This window comes from Eutrema salsugineum, unplaced genomic scaffold, assembly GCF_000478725.1.
Source record: "Eutrema salsugineum unplaced genomic scaffold, Eutsalg1_0 scaffold_10, whole genome shotgun sequence".
NCBI lineage: Eukaryota > Viridiplantae > Streptophyta > Magnoliopsida > Brassicales > Brassicaceae > Eutrema > Eutrema salsugineum.
Genome location: NW_006256908.1, coordinates 6294507 through 6320429, shown reverse-complemented (window position 1 = coordinate 6320429; position 25923 = coordinate 6294507). Strand labels below are relative to the sequence as shown.

Sequence of the window (25923 nt, the reverse complement as noted above, 5' to 3'; positions counted from 1 at the left end):
CATTTTCTTTTGGAATGGTACAATTTAAAAATATATACAAACAATTATTTTTTATTCAAACAAAAAATATATGTGAATCTGTTTGAAATAAGTAATGGCTGAACGAATACTTGACAACGAGAAAAAGACAAAGGGAGCTGGGAACAAAAACATACCCAAAGATCTAAAAGAAAGCGTGACCAATTGATAATTTATAACTTACTTACAATCAAAATACAAGAGTTTTAGTGAATCCGGTTTGAACCGGTCCGATAAAGTTGAACAGCAATCCAAAAATCTCCGCTTACGCGGCCTTGGTTTAAGAGTTGCAACTTGCAAGATACAAAAAGCCCCAAGTCAAAGAGACAATTTCACTCTAAAGCTTACCACTGTAAGCAACATTTTCTTTCTCTTTTTTTTTTTTTTGGTCAAAGGAACATTTTCTTTTCTCGTGGTTAATACTTAAAGCCCAGGCCCAATATCATACAAATGCTAATGAGTCCAAAACAGCGTCCCTTCATAATTCCCTTGCAAACACACAGATAATGCCATCTTAGTAGTATTAGCTTCGGCTCAGGACACTATCATCTCATTATGTCCATAACGGCAATATTAACCTATGTTTCAAGGTTTAGGTCTGTTTTGCAGATTTTAATATTCATTTGCGTTTTCCCGGATCGAGAGTTTCAACATAATAGCAAGAGAAGTCGACGAAAACTCAAAACAGATTAAATGATCCAGAAAAGCTGAAATCCATAAAGCTAGAAATATATAGAGTAAGACAAAATCAAGACGAAAAAGCCTCAGCTCTAGCTCTAACTCTAGCTACATAACTTGAAAAATTACCAAAGTGATTAATAACTAATCAGTCATTTAGGGGGATAAAACAAAGTTATTAAAAAGACTTGTTGCTCAGTAGCCGTTGATGGGAACAGCTTCCATGTACTGTTTCTCCACAACCTCCATCACTGTGTCTGCAATTCCACTTGCATACACACAAGATCCTTCACAAATCTGCTCCAAATCAAATTGACAAAAGATAAGTTTGATTTGGATTTGGTAGCTTAAACAGGATTGAGGTACTGAGCTTTTCTATTACCTTAGTGTTGAACAAGAAGCTGTAATGCTCACCAATCTGTCCTCCTGCAACATGGTGGAGATCAAGCTGAAGCTGATCAAGAACTCTGGTTGTGAACAACAAACAGTTAACTTTCTTCTTCTGGACAAGCTTGATGGTTACTTCGTCGTCGATTATGCGTACATCGACCTCTGTGACTTTCGATTTCCTCTTCAGCCAAGAACATCTCAGTGAGTTGTTGTTGCTCTTCTTGTTGAAGCAAGATTGGTCCACTTCGCTCTGTGGTCTGTAACTCACAGTATCTTCTTCTTGTTCTTGATCTTCTTCTCCACCAGTTCTAGCTTTCTTCTTGCTCCTGAATTTCCCAATTTTTTTCTTCTCAACAAGCATCTTAAACTCCTCTATTGTCCTCAACAGCTCTTTGATGTAATCTATTGCCTCTCCAACAATCGATGCTCTATCATTCTATCAAACCAAAGGAAAAAGCAAACAATGTCTCTCTCATAGTGTCATACACATGAACAATGTAGTATAGTAAAGTAAAGTCAAGAAAGTAAAACCTTTGTTGGGTTTGGAATGAGATTCTTGAGGTCGAAGAAGCGATCATTGAAGTGAACTCTTCTTTCACGTTCTGTAGGGAAAGTTCTCGACTTTCCTGATCCTCTTCCTTTACGGTTACCTCCACTGTTAAACTCGAAAACCCCATTGTCAAATCCTCCATGATTGTTGTTGTTGTTGTTGTCGTCATTGTTGTTGTAATACATCATATTGATCCCTTCTCCATTAGCATCCATGTGAATATGATCTTCAGCTCCTAGTAGACAAGAACCGTTTCTTTGCTGGCTCTGGTCTCGAGGCTGCAGAGGAAAATTCAGATGGAAGAGCGGGTCGTACATGACAGCAGCAGCAGAGGAAGAAGACATAATGTCCGGAAACGAGATTGATGAGTTAGGAAGCATAGAGTGAGAAGGAGGAGGCAATGAACATCTAGGCAAGTGCAAGAGACTTAGCAAATCAGGAGTTGTTGCAGAGTTTGGACCCATATTGACGAAATCTTGATAACCATTATTATCCCAATTAGAGTGTTGTTGTTGTTGTTGTTGATCATGAGCCATTTGGTTAATCAAATTGATGTTGATTTGGAACTGGTGATCAGGAGGAGGAGGAAACTGGAGAGGTGTTGAAGAAGCTTGAGGACAGTCTTGTGGGCTGAGATGGAATTCAGAGAGATCTTCCACTTCCACGCTGCAGTTGCTGTTGCTCGTACTTCCGGCGACAAGAATTTGTGACGGTGGTGGTGGTGGTGGTCCGGCATGAGAGAAGCCGTTCTCCGCCGTAACTTCTGCCGGAGTGTTGGGATCGAAACAACCCATCTCCTCGTAAATGCTTCCTCTTTCTACTTGGTTTATAGCAAACAAAAGTTTTGATCTTTAAGTACCAAAAAGAAAAGGAAGCAAATTTTCTATGAGAAAATTAGAAAAAACCTTCCATGAAGATGGTTCAACGACTTTGGATGATTCCTTTTAACACCTGCAAATCAACAATAACATTCAACCATTTAGATAAACAAAAAGATAAAGAGAGAAAATGTTGGAAAACCCAGAAATTTGAACCTAATTTCAAACAAATTGGCTCTTTTGTAATCTTAGAAACAAAAATCTAAGTTTTAGATTCTCTTAAGGAGGACTATGAAAAAGTTATCTGAATCCAAAAGATTAAGAAATGGGTTTGGGGTTTGAGTTTGAAAATAAACAGAGAAGCTGTAAACGATAATAAACAGAAAGAGAGAAAAGATAAAAAAGAGTAATCAGAGCTCGAAATTTTAAAACCTCGCAACGATAAGTTTTTCTGTATAATTTTTCAAATACAAGACTCTTCCTCACTGTGTTTCAAATAGACGGACATTTGCAGACGGAGACAACCAATAGAAAGAAGGGTAAAAAAGGATAATTTTTTTTAACTATTGGATTAAAAATGTTGCACTGTATCTAGTTATGATTCTAAACCCAAAATTTGATGCATAAGTTGTTGAATATTTTGTCGAAAAAAATATTCAACAAAATGTTGTACTCTATATAGTATATAGATATGATTCTAAACCCAAAATTTGATGCATAAGTTGTTGAATATTTTATGGAAAACAAAAACTTGTTGAATATTTTTTTCGACTGTATAAATATCTAGAACAATTCAACTAATCAAACTAGTAATATTGAGTTTATATAAATAACATTTCAAGGATAGATGAATACTTTAATTGTTTAATATCTCTAAATCGTATATTGTTAATGCGATTAAGCTTCCACAGCTGTGAAAAAAAAAATTATATAGCATTGCAATTTTTTACCGTCATAAAAGTTCCATTTAGTAAATAACTAAATAGTATTGTTTTGTTTTTTTTGGGGGGTGTTTTGGTTGGAGCATGTGATTTCTCATTGTGACCAAACATGAATGTTGTTGGGTTACAAGGATCAAACAGATGGGTCCCATGTGCGGAATCTCTCAGTCTTTGCAACGACTGAGCTGAAGGGGCATTTCCGTTATTGTCATCAAAATGTGATCTTCTCTGAGGAAAGACGGCCCCACATTTTTGCCTATGGGAGACTTCACCAACTAGCAACTATCCTCTTAGCCCAGTTTGTCCTTTCCCTTTTTACCCTTTTTCTGTCTTTTATTTATATAATTGTATAAACTTGGATATCAAAAGAAAACGCTAACAAACTAGGGCAATTTACAGTAGCTAATCATGATTAAAATTGTTTTCCGAGGCTAACTAACTATTTTGAGCAAAACAATTTTGATCAATTAACCCTTTCCCAAAAAAAAAAAAAAACACAAATTTGATAGATTAATTTTATATTTGACAAAATATTATAAGTTTCCTCCTCTTGCGGTTAGGTCATGCGATATCTGTTTGTAGCAAAGAGAGTATGGTTGTTTGGGAAGATGCACAGGTAGGTCCCACATCCAAGAAGGTGATAATTATATTTCCATATTTACTTGATTTTAGAGTTAATCTCGTAATTTGACAGAAACTGAATGTTTTAGGTCAACTACCTTTCTCTCTCGTACACTACCAGTCTACCACTGTCCCTATCCTAAAAGTGTTGTGCCAGACCATAAATTTGCCAGACGATCTGGTTTAGTTTATGTTTAAGAGCATGTCGGATTTTGAAAACTCTAAAGTCGGTTCGATCCATATACGACCAAAAAATTTTTTTTTGAAGGGATTATAGTCAATTAATCAAATCATATCATTTTTTACGGTTAACAGCTAGATGATTTGTAATTTTCTGTTGAGTACAACAAGATTGAACCATAACTCTAAGAAGTCAAATCAAATTTGAACCATAACTGGTTCTGCCAAAACCAGACCAAACCATTACGATATCCCGCAAAAGAAAAAGAATGAGGCATATCTATTTTGGTTTTTTAGCATTACTTGATTAGACAACCTATAAAAATTATGGAGCATGACTACCTGCTTCATCACCATATTCTTCTTTTCTTTGAATGTATAAGTATTCCTTTTTTTCCAATAATTAGAAGGTTTAGGAGAAGAAATGGTATTTACATATTGTGCTTGTTTCAACAGAAAAATACCCAAAGATTTATTGTCCTTAGCCAAAAAAAAAAAAAAAAAAAGAAATAAAGAAACGTACTGTTTACCTCATCATTTTTTTTCATATATATATATATATATATATGAAGATCACATGCTTAACGAAGATATTGATGAATCTCACATATGTTTTAACCGGAAGAGACCATAATTAAACTATATATTATTTCCGCTCTAAGTAAGTTTTATCTAGTCTTGCAAATGAGTAAACATGGATTAACAACATAACATATAAGAAGTTAGCCTAATATTTATTAGGAAGAGCAACCATATAGTGTTTATCCACAGCTTCAATCACTCTGTTTGCAATAGCACTTGCGGAAATTGTTGATCCTTCATGTATCTGCATTTTGCTTAATAATTATTGTCGACTATATATTTCAAACCAGTATAATCAGGATTGGTATATATTCATCGATCACTAACCTTGGTTTTGAGCAAGAAACTGTAATGCTCACCAATCTGTCCTCCAGCGACATAAAGAAGATCGAGATGAAGCTGATCAAGCACTTTGGAGACAACCAACAAACAATTGATCTTCTTTTTCTGAACAACTTTGATTGTTGCTTCATCATCAAGAATCATAACGTCAACTTCTGTTACTTCTGATTTCCTCTGTAGCCATGAACATCTCAGCGAGTTGTGGCTTGAACACTGGTCTATTACATCACTCTCTGGCTTCTTCTCCATGTTTTCATTACCATCATCGTCATTAAGATGATCATTCGAGTTGTTGTTGTTGTTGTTGTCTAATGCATTATTGTTTATGTGTCTCCCACTACATCTTTTCCTCTCAACCAAATACTTAAGCTCGCTTACTAGTCTCCGCAACTCGATGATGTAATCGATTCCATTTTGAAGAATGGATACTCTATCTCCCTAATAACAGATTATATAAATTAAGCAAGAGGCATTGGAGAGAATGAACGAAAGCAAAATAAATCAAGAAAGTTATTTGCCATTAGTCATAACTAACCTTACTCGGGCTAGGAATGAGCATTTTCAAGGCATGGAACCTCTCAATCAAGTGAGATCCTTTCTCACGCTCTGTGGTAAAAGATTTGTAACTTTGTTTCCCTCTTCCTCCACGCCTAATCTCTTGGCTAAAGTCGATGATCCCGCTATCCAGTTGAGCATTGTGTGTTTTGGATCTTCGATGGTCAGTAAAAAAGGAAGCAAATTTCATAAGAAAGTTAGGAAAACCCTCCATGAAGATGGTTCAACGACTCTAGGTGTGATTCTTTAACACCTGCAAATCAACAGTAACATTCAACCACATTTAGAGAGAAAAGTAAAAAAAAAAAGAATAAAATTTGGAAAACCCATAAATACGAACCTAATTTCAAAAGAGTTTGCATTTTTATAATCTTAAAAACAAAAACCTAAGTTTTAGATTCTCTTAAGGAGGGAAGTTTGCTTTATGAAAAAGTTATTAGAATCCAAAAGATTAAGAAATGGGTTTAGGGTTTGAGTTTGACAGTAAACAGAGAAGTTGTAATCTACAATAAACAGAAAGAGAGAAAAGATAAAAGAGTAATCTGAGCTCGAAATTTTGAACCTCGCAACGATTAGCTCTTCTTGATAATTTCAAATACAGGTCTCTCTCTTAGACTCTCCCTCGCTGTGTTTCAAATATACGAGACAATTAATGGAAAGACGGATAAAAAGGATATATATTTTTTTTAACTATTGGAATAATAAGAAGGGAAAAATAAAATGTTGTATGTAGCTATGATTCTTTTTTTTTTTTTGGAACGTCATATATAGCTATGATTCTAATCCCAGAATTTGATGGATAAGTTGTTAAATATCTCTAAATTGCATAGTTGTTCACTTGTTAATGCTTAAGCTTAAACAGCTGTAAAAAAAAATAGCAATGTTTTTTTTTTTTACCGTTTTGACCAAACATGAATGTTGGTTACAAGGATCAATAATATAAAATCAAACAAAATATATAATTTTTTTTGTTAACTGTGGGCATCCCAAAAACTGTCTAAGCTCAAAGACTAATCCCATGAAACCTTGTATTTGGGTACATGTTTGAAAATATTCTAAATTTAAAGCATAGTTAGGTGGTTAAGAGAACTCAAACCCAAGAATCTTCCACTTAGAAGTTACCACTGAACTAAGATAACTTAGTTTATCAAAAAAAATATTTGCAACGACTAATGTGATATTTCTGTCATTCTTAATCTTTTGGATTCGAATAACCTTTTGAAATCGAATAACTTACTAATGTGATTAAGCTTAAACAGCTGTAAAAAAAAATAGCAAAGCATTTTCTTGTTAAGATATTTGCCATAAGTCATGAATAACCTTGCTACAGTAGCTGATCAGTGAGTGATCATCATAAAAGTTGTAATGAGAATACTCAACCTTGATTATTTAAATTATATGTAAAAACCATTCAACCAATAGTTTGATTTATATACTTATAAAACACTTCCAATAAAGATAGGTTGCTTCTCATATCGACCAAATTAATCCACTTCTCTTTATAGTATGTAATCAATAACATAAAATCAAACAAATTAAATTAGGCATCAGATGCCATCAGAAACCCTTTTTTTAATACAAACAGATACTTGAAGGAAGTATAATAGAGAATCTAGTGAAATAATATGGACTGTTTTGAAGATAATTAATTCAGCTTTAATTTGATCAATATCTTGTCTGTATAATTTTCAATCTATTTTATTGGTGTAAACTTTTCTTTTGAATAAAAATTGCTGTAAGCTTTGAAGCCTATGATATTAATTACTGCCAAAAAATTGTTTTCCGAGGCTAACCAACTATTCTGATCAATTAACCATTTTCTATTAAAAAAAAAAAAGCATTTTGATCGATTAATTTTATAATTGACAAAATATCATAAGTTTCCTCTTGCGGTTAAGTCATGCCATATCTGTTTGTAGCAAAGAGAGTATGGTTGTTTGAGAAGAAGCAGAGGTGGGTCCCACATCCAAGAAGGTACTGATAACTATCTTTCCATATTTATTTGATTATAGTGTTCATTTCACAGTAATTGAATATTTTTGGTCAACTACCTCTCTCGTACACTAGCACTGTCCTACATTCCTAAATCCTAACTATACGACCTTTGACTACTTCAAAAATGTTGTGCCAGAGCCAGACCATTAGTTTGCCAGACGATCTGGTTTAGTTTTTGTTAAGAGCATGCCGGATTTTGAAAACTCTAATGTCGGTTCGATCCATATATGGCATTTCCATGTTATGCTTGTTTTAACAGAAATTTTCCAACGATTTATCGTCATATATATTGTCTACCACATCTTTTTGAGTTTTTTTTCTTATATTTATGTATATGGATCTTTAACAACAAAAAAAAAGTTATATTGATGAATCACACATAGGTTTTATTGCTTTAACCGAATCAGACCATATTAACATATATATTTGGCTCCAAGTAAGTTTTATTTAGTCTTGCAAATGAGTAGAACATATATACTCTGATTGGTATTGTACTTATCTTGTTTATCCTTCACATATCTGAATATACATAATATGTACCTTGATATATATTTATATATATGTTCATCGATTACTGACCATGGTCTTGAAAGAGCATGGTAAAGTGGTAGATCCCACATCCTGAAAATATATTTGATATTTGTAAAATAATTAGGGGTACTATCGTAATCTGAAAAATTTCTGGTCACCTACCTCTCTCGTACACTGCCACAGTCCTCATCCCAAATCCTAACCGTACAAAATTTGATTATTTTAAAATCGGATTTGCTTAAATTTTCTAAAAACTAGAGGCCATTTCTATTTAAAACACAACGGTTAAAATGTTGTGCGGCGAGCTAAAAACTGACAATTTTAATGCCGGTTCGGTCCATATAGGAACCAAATAACATTTAAATTAAATTACATTTAGGAAGGAATTTACATTTAAATTAAATTATATCATTCATATCATGTTTAACAGTTAACATGCTAAATGGTTTTGTAGATACACGGGACTATACCGTACATAATACTCTGAGAAGTCAAATCTAATTCGAACCAGAATCAGTTCTGCAAAAACCCGACCAAACCATTACAACAAGAATGAAAACATATCAACTATTTGGGATTGTTAAGACCTATAAAAAGATAGAGCATGACGATCAACTTCATCATCAATACTTCTTTTCTCTAAATCATTCAGTTTTCGAGTAATAAGAATGGTTTTAGAGAATATCCAAACTATATAACCTAAACTTGGCTCCAAAACAAGTTTTTTTTTTTTTTTTTAATTTAGTCTTGCAAATAAGTAACCATGGTAATCTTCAAAAAAAAAAAAAAGTAAACATGGACTAAAAAGGTCAGAGAATAGTTGAGATTGTCCTAATTAATAGTTATTGATGGGAAGAGCAGCCATGTAGTGTTTATCCACAACTTCAATCACTCTGTTTGCAATTGCACTTGCGTATATTGTTGATCCTTCATATATCTGCATTTTGCTCAATCATTATAGTCCAGTATATATTTCAAAACCAGTATAATCAGGATTGGTATATATTCATCGATCACTAACCTTGGTGTTGAGCAAGAAACTGTAGTGTTCACCAATCTGTCCTCCAGCGACATGGTGAAGATCAAGATGAAGCTGATCAAGCACTTTGGAGACAACCAACAAGCAATTGATCTTCATTTTCTGAACAACTTTGATTGTTACTTCATCATCAACAATCCTAACGTCAACTTCTGTTACTTTTGATTTCATCTGCAGCCATGAACATCTCAGCGAGTTGTTGCTTGAACATTGGTCTATTACATCACTCTCTGGCTTCTTCTCCATGTTTTCATCATCATCATCATCCTCATTAATACGATCATCCAAATTGTTATTGTTGTCTACTGCATTATTGTTCTTGCGTCTCCCACCACATCTTTTCCTCTCAACCAAATACTTAAGCTCGCTTACTCTTCTGCGTAACTCGTTAATGTAATCGATTCCATCTTGAAGAATGGATGCTCTATCTCCCTAATAACAGATTATATGAATACTTAAGCAAGAGAGGGCATTGGGGAGAATAAATTAATCAAGAAAAGATATTTGCCATAAGTCATAATAACTAACCTTACTCGGGCTAGGAATAAGCATCTTCAAGGCCTCATACCTCTCATTCAAGTGACATCTTCGCTCACGCTCAGTGGTAAAAGGTTTGTTCTTTTGTTTCCCTCTTCTTTTACGCCTAATCTCTTTGCTAAACTCAATGATTCCGCTATCGAATCCAGCATTATCATTCTCATCTCCAACATTTACCTGATCTCTTTGACTAGTATTGGTAAGATCAGTGCCAAGCAAGAACCCTGAGTAGTCATTAACAGGCATCAATGGAGGCTGTGGAGGAAGGTTTAAGTGGAAGAGAGGGTCATATGTGAAGCAAGAACCGGACATTATATCAGAAAGGTTCGAGCTTGGTAATGAAACTGAGCATCTAGGCAAATGCAAGAGGCTTAGAAGATCAGGGATTGGAGTTGTTGTTGTGTTTGGATCTGATGTGTTCATGAAGAATCCAGAGTTGTCTCCAGAGACAGCCCAATTTGACTCGTGAATCATTTGGTGGATCAGATGGTTGTTGTTGTCGTTGTTGTTGCTGATTTGGTTATGAGTTTCTGAGTTTGGAAAAGAGACAACAGAAGGGAAAACAGAGAATTCCTCCATTGTTGGGAGCTTAAGGTCGTCGTTGAAGCTGTTTGTTGAGCTTCCGGCGACTAAGAGCGGTTGTTGGAACTGGTGGCTAACCGGAAAAGCTGTTTCCATCGCCGGAGACTCGCAGAAATCGCCGTTGTTGTCGACGATTGATTCCACCGTTGGATTATGATCAAAACATGAACTTTCCTGATACATTCTCAACCGATTTTTCTGCAGCAAACAAAAAAATCCCCAAAAAGGTAATTAATTTCCACTACACTGATCTTCAAGACAAAAGCCAATGAATTTCTCAAATTATCATTAATTAAGACCTATAAAAGAAAGAAATTTGCATAACCTCCATACCTAATCTCAAACTAATTCCCTTCACACTCTGTTTCACTTCTTTTAGGTGTTTTTTTCTTCATTTGGGTTTCTATTGATCTTTGGTTCTGATTGTAAAAATAAAGTTCTCTTCTTGCTTTTGTGTTTGATATCTTCTCTTATCTCACATTTTTCTTTTTGACTCAATCTCAGAGTTGACACATACATACACATTCAAAATGTATTAGAGAATGAAATATTCTTCATTACCAGAGTTAGAAGATGATGATCTTTTCCTTCTTCGTCGTCCTTGAAAACCTTAAGATTTCACGGACTATTCCATAAATTTCTGCTTCACACCTTCTAAGATTCTTTTAAGATTTGGAACTAAAATAAATTTTTCTTTTTGGTTAGCTTTATTTCTGTTTGATGGGGTTAGGATGTGTTTGTATCTTTTGGAGTCTTTCTTGTTCCCAGAAGAGTGAGTTTTTTGGACGTGTTCGTATTGTTTTAGACAGCTTTAGACTATATACTTTGAAGACAGAGGAAACATTTTTTCAGCTCTTTTTTTTGTTTTCCTTTTAACATAAACAAAATTATCAAATGAGCAAAAACTAAGGTTCCAATCTTTATTTTACAAATAAAGCTCCAACCTTATTATAACTTACAAAATTTATTAAGATAAGAAAACATTGGAGAACAGTAAAAAAAACATCTGGTGTGTGTTTTATAATCTTCAACACAAACACGCTTTTAAATTTATCTCCGATTTATGACACGAAAGTAAATTTATTTCTTTTGCACTGTAAGATGGATTAAGAAAAAAACAAGTTTGGTTAAGGAATTTGTGCCACTGATACATACTGTTCCCCGATGTCAAACAAATAATGAATAAATGATGATAGTGTGGTAATTGTAAATTGTAGGAGTACATATTAAAAAAAAAAAAAAGCATTTGACGATAAACATAGAATAATTAAAATTAATGAACATATTAATCAGAGAGATCAGTTGGGTCATGCAATCTCCCTTTTTAGCCACAACGGCAATGGACCCCACTCGGAATCTCCTTTTTCCTTAATTTTTTCTTCTAAGACCGTCAAGGGTAGTTATGTCATTTTGATTATTCCTCTTTTTATTTTTCACTTCCACACTGTAGCATTCATATGTATAAAAACCTATACCAAAATAATTGAACGCCTAACCGGATACATTGTAGGATTGCGGTTCAACTTAAACCAGCTGGATCGTAAGATGATTAAAAAAAATGGAATAGATAGTTGACTAATGTTGACAAAATTCGGCAAAACCTGTTGTGCTAGGATCAACCGGTATCTGATTCATGGGGATTTTCGGTGGATTTAACGGGAGTTTATTTATCCGGTCGAAACACTTTCGGTTCCCGGTTGGACCCGGTCCGGAAATAACATCACTACAAGCCTGCATCAACCTAAAGACAATCTTAAGCTTTTGCAGTTTAAGTTAAGCCTGAGGTTTTGACTTTTTAGATGTGCAATCTGAAACATCAACTGAGATTTATACAGTTGTCATGAAACATGAAACTGTGTTTACACAAATCCATCAACGAGAATACGAAAAATCCAATGTCACCGAAATGATTGATTATTCATTACATTTACCATAAGTTTCCAGGTAGGGACAACTTTTTTCCTCTCAGTTTGCTCGTTCGCGTAGGACTTCAAGATCAACCTCTGTAGGATCAGTAGCTTGAATCTCATAGTGAATCCCTTGAAGCTCCCTCCTAAACCTGTCTTTTGAAGTCGCGTAAAGCATCTTTGCCCTTATTCTAGATGTCGAAGGAGACCTACAAAACATTAGTCCCGATTCAGAATGTTTTCATCAAGCTTTAAACTTTTGCTTATGGAAAAGATCAAACTGTTTCAACTAAACTAACCAAGCGACGAAGAAGATTTTGCTCTTTTGGCAATTCTCAGATGTAACGAAATCAAAGTCATAAACAGCGTATCTGCAGTCATTGTCGGGGAGAGAAGCTAAGAAATCGTCGTAGCTCTCTGCAGGATTCCCGGTTTTCTCAACCACCACTTCTTTTTTGGCTTCATCGATCTTGAAGACGACGTATCGATGAGTCTTCTTCCTCTGCAGCTCATGATATGTGGTTTTGCTCTGATCTGCAACACCCATTCCGGATGTTGCATTTGGCTATTGAGATAGATTAAAAACAAAAAAAAAAATTTACAATCCATACCAAAGATTCGATTTTTAAGTATATAATCATCGAGATTCAGTGTTACTTAGGTTCTTCAATTATATATGATGATCCAAGACCAAAAAGGAGGGAAAATCGCAATCCGCTAGGGTTTTTTACACATCGACTCCAACAAAACAAAACTTTGACATTTCTCACAAACGAAATCAAAGATCCAAAGAGCGCATGCGACTTAGAATCTCCCCAAACTAAAACAAAATCTACGGAGAATTTTATAGGGAAAAATCATGGGTATAATGCAGAGATAGAGGAGTAAAAGGGACCTTTTTTTTGTATTTACCTTGCTAAGTCCTCTGAAAGCCATGGATTGATTCTGCTTTCTTCAGACAAGAATTGATTTTTTTTTTTTTGAAGAGATTTAGAGCGTGAGAGACGTAGACGACACGAATTTATAAATATAAAAGAAAACTTATATAAAAGGAGATTGGATGCGTCGCTTCGCTCTTCGTGCACACTTTTGTTTACTAATTAGTTTTGAAAATATTTTTGGGGTGTATTATGGAAGAAAGGAAAAGAAGTGGACGGTGGCGTTAGAGCAACGCGAGTCACTTGACCCCATTTCATTTTTGGACGTATTTGTTGTTATTCTTCGACCCATAACTGGTCGCCGCGTATCTATTATTTTTTGGGCCTGTTATAAGCCCAATATTATCTAGCAAGCAAAATCCTTTATGAATCCGAATTATTTAAAACGACGGCGTTCTAAGGATCATCTCTTTAATTTTGTTTTGACGGCTCTAACGCTAACACAGTTGCGGCGGTTCACTCGAGCTCCGGCGACTCCGACGTTCGATACTTGCCTGTGCAGTCGTCTCTCTCAAAGATGCAATTTCTGGTCGGATTCCATATTTCACCCTTTTCTGTAAGTAATCATTTATACAATTCTCTAAATTAATCGAGTGATTTTGGTAAATTGGTGAACGAAACAGGAGAAGGTGAAGATGATAAAGAAGGAAGAGCCAGTAATGGCGAAGAATCCAGAAGATGTTCCTGTTTACTGGTTCGAGACTTCCGATACTGTCTCTCACCGTTTTCAGTTCGAATCCGACGGCCACCTGTCTGTAAGCTTCTCTCTGATTCTGCTGCTTTGCCATTACTTTATCCCGATATTAGAAATCAATTTATCCTTTTGTGAGAAACATTGTTCGTGTTCTTCCTGTTCCATTTGATGTTGCTCTCATTTTTGGAGAATCGTATGCGAATTGTGTGTGTGTGTTGTAGATGAAAGTTGTCGATGATGCAAGACCTGTTCCTCAGAAGATGGTTGAATCTTTCCTTAACAAGTTCTTTCCTTCGGGATATCCATACAGGTTAGTGAAAAATTGAAGCTGTTAAGCAAGAGAAAGACTTCTTTGTGTAGCTTAAGTGATTTAACCATTGAAGCTTTCTTTCTTCGTCTCTACAGTGTGAACGAAGGATATCTTAGGTACACACAGTTTCGAGCACTTCAGCATCTCTCGAGTGCAGCATTATCCGTGTTATCGACTCAGGTCAGCTTCATGACTCTAGCAATGTAGTTCTAAAGTCTAGTCCAGTTTCCACTACGTTTGTTTTCAGCTTGATTATTTATTAGCCAAAATTACATTGAGCTTGTCGGGAAAGTTGTTTAACATGGATATATAGCTTTTGTCTTACTCCTGTGCAGTCACTGCTATTTGCTGCAGGCTTGCGGCCTACACCGGCTCAAGCAACCGTTGTTAGTTGGGTATGTTACCACTTCAGTTTTGTTTGTTCGTTTACTTGTTCCGGGCCTACCCTTAAGTGAAATTCTTGTCAACTCCATTGGTTTAATAGATTTTGAAGGATGGGATGCAGCATGTGGGAAAGCTGATTTGTAGTAATTTGGGTGCAAGAATGGACTCTGAGCCAAAACGGTGGAGAATTCTAGGTATGATCTATTCTTTAGCTAAATGTCTCTGCTGATGTCTTCACCGTGTCTAACCATAACACGTTATTAATATTTACAGCTGACGTGCTCTACGATATTGGTACTGGTCTGGAACTCGTTTCTCCTTTGTGCCCACATCTGTTTCTTGAAATGGCTGGTCTTGGGAATTTTGCGAAGGTATATATATCCTTCTTTTTTAAAAAATAGGGGGAGAATCTATCAGCTCTTATGCATTGAATCTTTTGTACAAAGTGGATTGAAGTGAAACTGTTCTTAGGACATCACTGTCTGCCTTCCTTAACAGCAGAGTCATGAGATATATTAGCCTTCTAGAGAGAGACCATCTTATCGTATATCAATCACCTTCACTGGTTGGTTGTAGGTATCTCTGTGTTTCACATTCTTCATGCATTGTTTGATTCAAATAGGGAATGGCTACGGTTGCAGCAAGGGCAACAAGATTACCGATCTATTCATCTTTCGCCAAAGAAGGAAATCTCAGTGACATTTTTGCCAAAGGAGAAGCTATCTCTACTCTTTTTAATGTTGCTGGGATTGGGGTCGGGATTCAACTGGCTTCCACAATTTGTTCATCAATGGAGGGAAAGGTAATCTCCTTCTGCTCATCCGTTACTCTCTCTTTGAGAATGCTGTTTATATTTGTTTAAGTTGCAACTATCTGCAGTTGGTGGTTGGATCGATTCTTTCGGCTGTACATGTGTATAGTGTCGTAGAGCAGATGCGAGGAGTACCGATCAACACACTGAATCCACAGAGAACCGCTTTGATCGTGGCTAATTTTCTGAAGGTAAATAACATCAGATTTACTTCAATACTCTTAAAACCATCTTGTTGATTTCTCTATTTACACCAAATGTATTATTTTGGAATCTATTTCAGACTGGTCAAGTCCCAAGCCCTCCTGATCTAAGATTCCAAGAAGACCTATTGTTCCCCGAGAGGCCAATCCAAGATGCAGGAAATGTGAAAGTGGGCAGGGCTCTGCATAAAGCTGTGAAGCCTTCTCAGGTGCAGAAACTAAAAGAAGTGTTTGTAGAAGAGAAGTTCCTATTGAGTCAAGGTAAATCATGGACCGATATGGTCTTAGAGCACGATGCTACTGGTGAAGATGCATTGCGAGGGTGGTTAGTTGCAGCATATGCCAAGTCAATGACAAAGATTTACAATGACCCTGATGATATAATATTGCAAGACGCATATGAGAAAATGAACGATGTCTTCAATCCATTTTTATCTCAAGTACAGGCTAAAGGATGGTATACCGATAGATTTCTCGATGGTGGCACGGGAACAAGATTCGCTTGGTAGCTTTGAGTTTCTGGTAATATTTTTTGTTTTCAAGTGTGAACAAGGAATGGTAGGCATGAGAAGTCTTTGTCCATATCATGAATCCACAATCTAGTGCTTGAAGACTAGTGTCAGATTGTTTGGTGAAACCAAAGTAGATAGAAAGTTTGAAGGTACGGTTCTGGTCCTCGTGTGTACTTTTGTCTTTGCCGTTGTAGGTCTACATACATTATTATATTATATAAATCAGTGAAAGTGGAATCTGATTATGCTTTTTGTGGAAATATTTTATTTAAGTGAAAAAGTAGATATTTCTGTGGTTTAATTTTTTAATTTCAGGGGTCAAATAATGTGTACTGGCTCTTCTTTTTTCTTTAGACCTGGACTCTGTAGCTTCTTCTTTTTTTGTGTCCAAAAGGACTCTGTAGTATTTGGAAATTAAACAATATCAGCTGGTTAAACCAAGCTACTGGACACATTGGTCCATAGATTTTGGGGTTTTAACGAGTATATGAGAGCACGAGAGGTACAAGAATGTTGTTTTGATTCACGTTGAAACCAAACTAAAGTTTCTTATGTGTAGATTTCTAAATGTTGCACAAAGGATAAATTCAAGATACAGCAGGGACAAAAAAAAAATGTAATTCAGCTTTTAATGCATGTGACATTATGAGTTTATCATCTACTCTTGGACCTCTACGACTGCGTAGATGAAATTTTGCCGTAGAGTGGTCAAAATATCGTGGTCACACACCATAACTACATATCTAGTGTATAACTGTTCTTGAAATCACCTTGTATCAATGTTCACTTTCCCATTCACCGTTTTAGACTCTTTAGTGGATTTTTATTCTTGTATCAATGTTCACTTTCCCATTCACCGTTTTAATTCTCTAAAGGGATATGGGTAATGCTTCATCAATTGCGTCATCAACACTATAATTGCAGTTTTGTAGATTAAAGGAACCTTAAAATAGCTTTGTTGGATCGGTTTCAAGAGGATAATTACTAACGGTCTAAAATATTAAAGGGTAAATGTTAAGGCTACTTTATTTTTTTGACATGCGGTATATAAACAATAATAATGTGACTCAGCCGACCCCGGATAATTACAAAAAAGAAGCGACAAAACTAGTATTTGATATATTAAATTGGACCCACTAAAATCTAAATTTCGTTAGGTCACGATCCATTTGTACATTGATAAGAACTTGTCAAATTATCAAACAACACTTGCATTGAAAACATGGGAACTTCAAGATTGGAGTAGTGTTACTAGAGAAGATAATCCGCATTGTATTAGAAAAACAAAACCAAAAAGGAAAAGGAAAGGAGAATACAAAAATTGTGAAAAAGGGGCAAGATCTTAGTAATGATGGGTAATAGATGTCGATGATCTTTGTTTTGTTTTAGTCTTCTTTTTTAATGTTATAAATTTGGTCTAAATACATCTAATTGAAGGGAAACACCATACAAAGTTGCTTTTGACAGAGACAAATGAATAGTTTAAAGTAAAAGGTGTCATGGTGAGGAAACCTGTAAGAACCATATAATTATTGGATCCATATCACTAGATATTTACATAATTAATGACGTACCGTAGGAAACACATGGTTCGGTGTTTGAGATGAATGAGTCATAACAGCTTTCATTTCAAGTTATATTAAAATATCTTACATCATATCAACACTAGGATATTTAACATATGGAGTATTCGATTCATTGTCAGTTAATACTCGAGTTAGAAACTCATTATACTGTATCATATTTATGCTATGAACTTACTTTGTTTCATGTAATTAAATTTATATCGACAAAGTAAATACAATAACAAAAGGAAAACAAGGAACAAAAAGGAGTCACCAAATCATACTAAATCATTTCAAAATTTTGTTTTTTCTGTTAACATTATCTCAAATGATATAACAAAAGAGGAACCCCTTTATACACCTACTTCGATATAGATAATCCTTCCATCTTGACACCACCATTGTTTAGGCCTCTATGTACTTTTTTTTTTAATTTATCAAAAAACTATATGATATGCGCATAGAAAGAATATTAAATTTTTAATGTACTTATTGACTTATAGGTCATCCAAAAAGCTTGATTTTGAAATTAAATTTTTGATTAAATTTGGGCCATGATCTGATGTAATTGAGCACTATGAGCCTCTTTCTTTGACATTTTTATGTGTATTTAATTTGAACCTTTCCTTCCTCGTATATTATTAGTACATTAATCATATAGCTTTTACTTGCTTCATAACTATTTTTTTCTCACTCGACTCGACGAAGTAGTTTTTTCCATGTGTAAACAGAATAACGTGTACAAACATATATGCATATAAGTTTACCCACCAAAGTAATACATACATAAATGTTGTAAATCTTATTATTAGATCATTATGCCAGTTCTTACAGAATGTTCAAATCCTGCTATGAGTCCTGCCGTCTTAAGCCAATGATGAATTTTCTTAAATATAGTTACTGAAATTCATATAACAGTTTCTTCTCTTCTTGAATGTTAAGACACTTTGCAAATTTTTGTTTATTAATGTCATACGAAAACACAATTCACTGTTTTTAACCTTTTACATAACAAAAAAAAAATATTCTAAGAAATAATTATTATAATAGTAAAAACCTTATGTAGTTTCTAACCATTACATTGTATCGACATCGTCGAAATAGATTAAATTTAAACACATAAAAAAAAATGAATATAAAGGAAACAACAGTTGAAAACTTTGGACTGTGTGAACCAAAAGTATGTGAAAATTTCAACTTGAAGTTGTCCCACGGTTGCATTGTAACTATATATATATATAATAACACTAAACGTCTACATCGCATGCTTCCTTCAAACATTTGGCTTCTTTAGCTCTCATAAAACTCCATACCCATCCAACACATGGTCTTCTAATCATTTCACTCAGTTGAAGAGCATAAACTTAAGTTTGTTTTCTTGAGAGTTCAAAAGAAAAAACAAAAAACGAAAAAATGGGAAGAGCCCCATGTTGTGAGAAAATGGGGATGAAAAGAGGACCATGGACTCCTGAAGAAGATCAAATCCTGATCAATTATATTCATCTTTACGGCCATTCTAATTGGCGAGCTCTTCCCAAACACGCAGGTGATTTTCATTGTTCTGTATCTTATTCTTATTTTATATTGACTTTCTATCAATAACTCTTGATCTGTATTCTGTAGGCAATACCTTTTTTTGGGAATTTTCTTGATATGGAATAATGGAACTTTTTTGGTGCTTAATTTTGTGGAATTTGTTTTAGGTTTACTTAGATGTGGGAAAAGCTGCAGACTTCGTTGGATCAATTATCTGAGACCAGACATCAAACGTGGCAATTTCACTCCTCAAGAAGAACAAACTATCATCAATCTACATGAAGTCTTGGGCAACAGGTTTGTCTTTTTTTGTTTAAAGAAAAATTAATCATCCTTCTGTTCAACGATTTCTTGAAGGATGATTAAGAAAAGAAATGTTTTTGAGTCGACAATTTTGTTTTGCTTTTACGTCAACCTCCTTATACTTTTTCCATTTTGCAAATTTTGTTCACTTTTGATTACTGTGAGTATAGACTTTACCTCATCTAAAATTAGAAACGTTTTTTTTTTTTTTCAAAATAGTTTAACACCGTGGGGCTGAGGAGATTCCTACCCGTGATTGCCTCAGTCTCAAAATAATTTGTTTTTTCATAGATTTTTTTTATAGTAAAAAACCCCAAAAAATCTCCATCATTACTATTAGACAAGAAATGCACCTTAATCAATGCAAAAACATATGCCATATATTAGCTTTTGGTTTGTTGTCTTATTCTCTATCTCCATGTTTTCTGCTTTCAAAAGCAATATTAAACTAATAAATTGATGAAATCCATACTATATTATATGTAAGACACTTTTTCTAATAATGTTTTGTTTGTTCTTAATTTAGATGGTCTGCGATTGCTGCAAAGTTGCCAGGACGAACCGACAACGAAATAAAAAACGTTTGGCACACTCATTTGAAGAAAAGACTCAACAAAAATCAAAACAATATTGGCGGAGACACCAAAGACATTAACGGAATTAACGAGACCACACACGAAGACAAAAACTCTGTGATTGTCGACACAAACTCTCTGCAACAATTTTCTAATAGTGATTCAACATTTGATATTTCAAATAGCAACATGGAAGATATGATGTCCTCGTACGAGGATATTTCTGCATTGGTTGATGAGAGTTTTTGGTCGGACATACTATCGGTTGATAATTCGAATGATCATCAGAAAAAGATAGAGGATTGGGAGGGATTGCAAGATAGGAATAGTAAGAGATATTGTTATAATAACTCGAAGTTGTATAATGATGACATGGAGTTTTGGTTTGAGCTATTCACTAGTAGTCATAGAATTGAGGAATTTTCCGACATACCAGAGGTTTGAGTTTGATTTTTGTGGTGTTTTTGTCATATGAAAGAGTTTTTGTTTGTAATCCAAATGAATAAATTTTTAAGTCGTTTTTGTTTCCTCTATATATATACGTCTTTTGAGTTTGAGTTATCTCTTTCGTGTTTGCATGTAGATATGAACCTCAACCGAAGTCATCAAACGAAAATAGAAATGGGCTGGCTTTTTAAAATGTTATAAATATAACAATATATTTGAGACCTTTTTAAGCGAGTGATGATATAGAAAAAAAAAAGTATATAAATATATGTTCGTTTTTTGTAGACCTTTAAAATCTACGAAAAACATAAACAATTTGATTTTCGACCTCATCATCACTATTTTTTTTTGACATTACCTCATCATCACTAATTATTCTTTGTTTTTCTTTTTTATGTTAGTGGCTACTAGTTCATTTTTAAAATCTAGATAAAATTTTTATTTTGGAAGTTGTGGATGCACATTGTCATATACTCACATATCATATATGTTATTTGAAAAGCTAGACAATTTCTTAAAAAGATCTCATGAACAAATTGCCTGACGTATACAATAACGAGTTGAAGAAAACAATTTGTTCTTCCCAATGACACCTTTAACCAACAATTATACCATTAGAGATAAATATATATCTTTTAATATAATTAAGGTAATGAACATTTCTTGCTTTTAGAATTGATTTTGCTTTGTACGTTTTAGTTCGAAAAACTCCTTTTATACCCATTCGAGAGTTTACAAAACATATATAGTTTACATAAAAAAGAGTAACTAGAGTGTTTTCAAATACACCGTCACTTGCCATGAGATGAACTATTTTTCTTATGATTAATTACCACAAGCCGTCTCAAAATCTGTTCAACGATTTCTTGAAGGATGATTAAGAAATGAAATGGTTTGTGTCGTCAATTTTGTTTTTCTTTTACGTCAACTATACTCTTTCCATTTTGCAAATTTCGTTCGCTTTTGATTACTGTGAGTAGACTTTTCCAATTTTTTTCTTTTCCATCTAAAATTAGAAATGTTTTTTCTTTTCCAAGTTGCAAAATAGTTTAACACCGTGGGGCTGAGGAGATTCCTACCCGTGATTGTCTCAGTCTCAAAATATTTTGTTTTCGTAGTTTTTTTTTTAAAAGTAAAAAACCCAAATAATCTTCATCAATTGAAACTTTTTTTCGAGTTTAGATATTGTAGAAAGACAATATTACCGAAGGTAACATTGCATAACAAAAAAACTTCAAGGAAACTACAAGCATGCTTAAAAGAGGCCATAAACGAGTTTGAAATGGTTTTAATCCAATGCATCTAGAAAGGTAGATCATCGTAATAATCAACTCATCATCGAACAAGCCACTAGGCCACAAGCCATTCGTTACAACTCAATTCATTAATCTTTCCCAAAGAAAACATCAAAGCTCTTGTTTTTTAGTTGTCAGTAAAATTAGCTCGACGCCCTTCATGCTTAGCATAGCATACTAACAATAAAACTTGTTTTTGACTGGCCAATTTGTTTAATTGCAGTTGAAAACCAGATTCAGTTTGCATTAAAAATATAGTTATCACTTATCAGAATCACATCATTCAATCATCTGAATGAAGAGACTCTGTTTCATGGCAGCAGAGAGGCTTTACAAATATTTCATACACTTTTGCAAAATTTACAATTCATCAATCTGAAGCCATAGATGCACATTTATACACATGTATAAGCCAAAAGAAAAAAAAAAAAAAAGATGGGCCTTGAAGGATTGTTGAAATCACTTAGCAATAGAAGCATGAACAAAGTGAGGCTTTACAATGAATTACATGTAATCTTCAGTCTTCCTTCCTCAAGACGATGACCACAAAGAATATAGATTAGTCTTCTCCTTAACTTCGGCGCAACTTAGGAAACAGAGACTTGAATCGTCCTGACAGAGGCGAGTGAGCTACAAGATTTTAGCTCTTACCAGTAATCTTTACATGAACAAGCACCACCTTCAAAATGATGAAACCTGTATGCATCTCTCACTATGATTTCTCGATTGGATACCTTGGATACAAACTTTATCCAATCATGACAATCGTTGCAAACTCGTAGGTTCTTCATTACATTTATAGGAATTGTTCCAGGCAAGCTAAGGAGTCCAAACGAAATTGCTAGTTTCTCGCTGTGAATGAAAATTGTCGGATCTTTTTGCTCTTGCTGCGCCTCGTTGAGGAGGCTGAAACAGTCTTGCACATACCCGATCTCAGATGCTCGTTTGGTAAGATCTTGGAAATATTCATGTATTTCATCTGCCAACGGGTGATTCTGGTCACCAACATAGAAAGAGTGGATTGAGTTTTTAACTTCAATCCAACTTTGTCCAGGCTCTTTCTTCACACCCTTTTCTTTCATCTTCTGTCTTGTTTGATCCCTAGCATCCCATTTCCTGCACACTGCATACAGATTTGACAGAAGTACATATGTTGCCGAGTCTTCAGGCTCTAACTCTACGAGATGACGTGCAGCAAACTCTCCGATTTCCAAGTTCTTATGCACCACACAAGCACTCAAAAGCGTTCTCCAGACTAACGCATCAGGCTCAATAGGCATCTCCTGAATAAATTCCTTTGCACGGCTCAAAAGACCAGCTCGGGTTAGTATATCCACTACGCACACATAGTGTTCCGGCTTAGGAACTAATCCATATTTTGTGTTCATGGATTCAAAGTATTCAATCCCCTTGCCCACAAGTCCTATGTGGCTGCATGCTGATAGAACTCCCACAAGTGTCACATGATTAGGTCTTATATTAGAATGTATCATTTGGTCAAAAAGATCTAGTGCTTCAGAACCAAACCCATGTTTAGAATAAGCATTAATTATCGCATTCCAAGAAACTTCGTTTTTCGTGGGGAGTTCAAGGAACCGCTTCTTTGCATCAGAAATGCATCCACATTTGGCATACATAGAGATTAAAGCATTACCAACTTCGGTTTCTGAATCATATCCGGTTTTGGTGATCACGGCATGAACCTGCTTCCCTTGTTTCATGTTTGCTGTCTCAGAAGCAGCTTTTACAGCAGACCCAAACGTGAAATTATTACTGTCAATCCCTTCTCTGGTCATTCGAGCAAAGACACGAAATGCTTCCTCATTGTTTCCGCTCTGCTGAAATCCCGATACCAGAGCATTCCATGCTACATTGTCTCCAGCTTCAGTTTGTTCAAACGCTAAATATGCTTCCTCTGTTTTTCCACATCTAGAATAAAGTGTAACAAGTGCATTTTGAAGAGGCAGGTCAGATGAAAAACCAGATACACAAGATTTAGCCTGAATTTGCTGTCCTTCCTTTAGCGATTGAAGACCAGCACATGCACTAATTGCATTTGTTAATCCAACTTCATCGGACTGGATCCCTAGATCCAACATCTGCCTGAAAGTTGTTAAAGCCTTGTCGTTGAAATTGTATTGCGTGTAACCTGCAATCATTGTCGTCCAAGACACAACATCTTTCCCAGCAAACCTTACAAGGATATCCCTGGCAGTATCTAACTTTCCTAATTTTGAGTACATATCTATGAGCACACTACAAACATAGCCATTGAGCTGAAAGTTTGTTTTCACTATTTGACAATGGATTTGTTCCCCAAGCTCAAGATCACCAAGACGGATGCAAGTTTTCAAAATACTCGGGTAGGTATATTGATTTGGAACAATTTCCTCCATCTGCATTTGCCTGAATATCCTAAAAGAGTTTCTTAAATCGTCTAATAGCCCATAAGCAACTAGCATAACATTCCACAGAACTACATTTTCAACCTCAGTCTCAAGAAAATAATCAAGGGCGGTTTCAATATCGGAGCATTTTGCATACAGATTTAGAAGCGCACCTTCAATCTTGTTATTTGAAGCAAAACCAATTTTCGTTGTGTATGCATGTACCTGTTGTCCCCTAAAAAGACTTCCATCAGCTGAACAAGCAATCACAAGACTTGCAAGAGTATTGCAGTCTGGTTCAAGTCCATCAAGCTGCATTCTTTTGAACAATTCCATAGCTTTCTCACCGAAACCACACTGAGAAAGCCCGTTGATAAGAGTGTTATAAGTAACCGCATCTCTATGTGCCATGTTGCTGAAGATGTGTTCTGCTGATATCAGATTTCCCAAGTGAAAATACAAGGACACAAGCGCATTGCAAACATAAGTGTCAGAGGAAAACCCCAACTTCAATACGAGCCCATGAAGCTGCTCGCCAATCTCAAGAGACTCTATCTTCTTACACGCACTTAAAACACTTGAAAACGCGTAAGGTGTTGGCATGATACCTAAATTATACATATCGCAGAATAATCTAATGGCGTCTGCTTCAAGATCATTTTTCGATAGCCCAGATATCATTGCAACCCAAGAACTGTGATCCTTCTTGTCCAATCTGTCAAAAACGTTTCTAGCTACATCCACAAACCCGTTTCTGGAGTACAAATCAATCAAAAGATTACACAGAATTGTACTATCCTCCAAACCCTGATGTATCATCCTCGCATGAATCTGCTCAACTACATCAAAAGCAACTGTACAACAACGACACGCCTCTAGAACACCCGTGAAGGTGCCTTCATCAGGCGTAACATTTTCATTAACCATTCTCGAAACGAGACACAATATTCTGTCACTCAAGTTTCTAGAAGCTAGCTCCTTTATCATCTTATTCCATGTAAAAACTGTTCTCTCAGGCATTTCATCAAACATCTTGAAAGAAACATCTAAGTCTCCTTTGAATAAGTAAAAATCAAGAAGCTTTTCACACAGGGAGGCATTGTTACCAAAACCCAGCTTCAAAATCTGGGCATGTAGCTTTCTCACTTCATCCAAAGACTCGTTTTTCTTCAAACATCCCACTAGAAGCCATATAAAAGTTTGATGATTAGGTCGGATTCTCTTTAAAGGCGTTTTGTTTTCTTGGTAGGATTCATCATCAGAGAGAGGAAGAGATATAGCAGCACATGTAGTTCGGAAACCGGAGATTGGTGTAATTCTTCTGATCTCGCAAAATTTCTACAAAAAAAAAAAGAGAAGAATTAAACACACACAAATAAAAATATTAAGACAGTGTACAGCAATGGCATTTCAATGTGGAAGTTTCTTTAAGAAAATGATATGAAAACGTTTACATGAAGGACATTTCTGGTCTTGAGCTTATGAGGAACAACATGAAGGATGATGAATGAAGAGGACAAAGGCCGAAGAAACATGGCTTCTTTCTTATTTAGCTCGAGGAGTGTTTCAAATAGAGAGACTAGGCATTGAACAGAACCAGATATCTTCAAGATTGTATATTCGGTTTTGTTGGTTTGCAAAATAATTCAATCTCAACCAGCGGTATAACTGATTTTTTTTAAAATCCGAGACCAATT

General features: G+C 35.1%; 7 protein-coding genes across 8 annotated transcripts; 2 read left to right on the top strand and 5 right to left on the bottom strand.

Moving 5' to 3' along the window:
* Positions 1-723: 723 nt before the first annotated feature.
* On the bottom strand, positions 724-2647 carry LOC18027147 (transcription factor bHLH10). The gene is made up of 4 exons (XM_024148145.1): positions 2542-2647; positions 1618-2453; positions 1079-1522; positions 724-993 (listed from the first exon to the last, which is right to left on the bottom strand). Exons 1-4 carry the CDS (start codon positions 2546-2548, stop codon positions 892-894), a joined length of 1389 nt encoding a protein of 462 aa, XP_024003913.1. The 5' UTR covers positions 2549-2647; the 3' UTR covers positions 724-891.
* A 2276-nt stretch (positions 2648-4923) lies between these two features.
* LOC18027146 (transcription factor bHLH91) lies at positions 4924-5889 on the bottom strand. The gene is made up of 3 exons (XM_006410190.2): positions 5656-5889; positions 5106-5558; positions 4924-5022 (listed from the first exon to the last, which is right to left on the bottom strand). Exons 1-3 carry the CDS (start codon positions 5887-5889, stop codon positions 4924-4926), a joined length of 786 nt encoding a protein of 261 aa, XP_006410253.2.
* A 3147-nt stretch (positions 5890-9036) lies between these two features.
* On the bottom strand, positions 9037-10542 carry LOC18027145 (transcription factor bHLH91). Its single transcript, XM_006410189.1, has 3 exons — positions 9769-10542; positions 9223-9672; positions 9037-9138 (listed from the first exon to the last, which is right to left on the bottom strand). The coding sequence occupies exons 1-3, from the start codon at positions 10540-10542 to the stop codon at positions 9037-9039; spliced, it is 1326 nt and encodes a 441-aa protein (XP_006410252.1).
* Positions 10543-12118: 1576 nt separating this feature from the next.
* On the bottom strand, positions 12119-13418 carry LOC18027144 (actin-depolymerizing factor 6). Its single transcript, XM_006410188.2, has 3 exons — positions 13179-13418; positions 12566-12831; positions 12119-12475 (listed from the first exon to the last, which is right to left on the bottom strand). Exons 1-3 carry the CDS (start codon positions 13200-13202, stop codon positions 12325-12327), a joined length of 441 nt encoding a protein of 146 aa, XP_006410251.1. The 5' UTR covers positions 13203-13418; the 3' UTR covers positions 12119-12324.
* Positions 13419-13624: 206 nt separating this feature from the next.
* LOC18027143 (protein root UVB sensitive 2, chloroplastic) lies at positions 13625-16412 on the top strand. Of its 2 annotated transcripts, none has more exons than XM_006410187.2 (10): positions 13625-13733; positions 13828-13959; positions 14120-14208; positions 14304-14388; positions 14544-14603; positions 14693-14786; positions 14866-14963; positions 15215-15394; positions 15472-15594; positions 15687-16115. In XM_006410187.2, exons 1-10 carry the CDS (start codon positions 13722-13724, stop codon positions 16113-16115), a joined length of 1302 nt encoding a protein of 433 aa, XP_006410250.1. In that variant the 5' UTR covers positions 13625-13721. The 2 variants fall into 2 exon arrangements, with proteins under 2 accessions (XP_006410250.1, XP_024004266.1); XM_024148498.1 differs by having other exon boundaries at positions 13637-13760; positions 15687-16412.
* Positions 16413-18947: 2535 nt separating this feature from the next.
* LOC18027142 (transcription factor MYB14) lies at positions 18948-20541 on the top strand. The gene is made up of 3 exons (XM_006410186.2): positions 18948-19229; positions 19387-19516; positions 20049-20541. Exons 1-3 carry the CDS (start codon positions 19097-19099, stop codon positions 20539-20541), a joined length of 756 nt encoding a protein of 251 aa, XP_006410249.1. The 5' UTR covers positions 18948-19096.
* A 1811-nt stretch (positions 20542-22352) lies between these two features.
* On the bottom strand, positions 22353-25773 carry LOC18027141 (pentatricopeptide repeat-containing protein At4g13650). Its single transcript, XM_024148127.1, has 2 exons — positions 25681-25773; positions 22353-25564 (listed from the first exon to the last, which is right to left on the bottom strand). Exons 1-2 carry the CDS (start codon positions 25759-25761, stop codon positions 22487-22489), a joined length of 3159 nt encoding a protein of 1052 aa, XP_024003895.1. The 5' UTR covers positions 25762-25773; the 3' UTR covers positions 22353-22486.
* Positions 25774-25923: the final 150 nt, after the last annotated feature.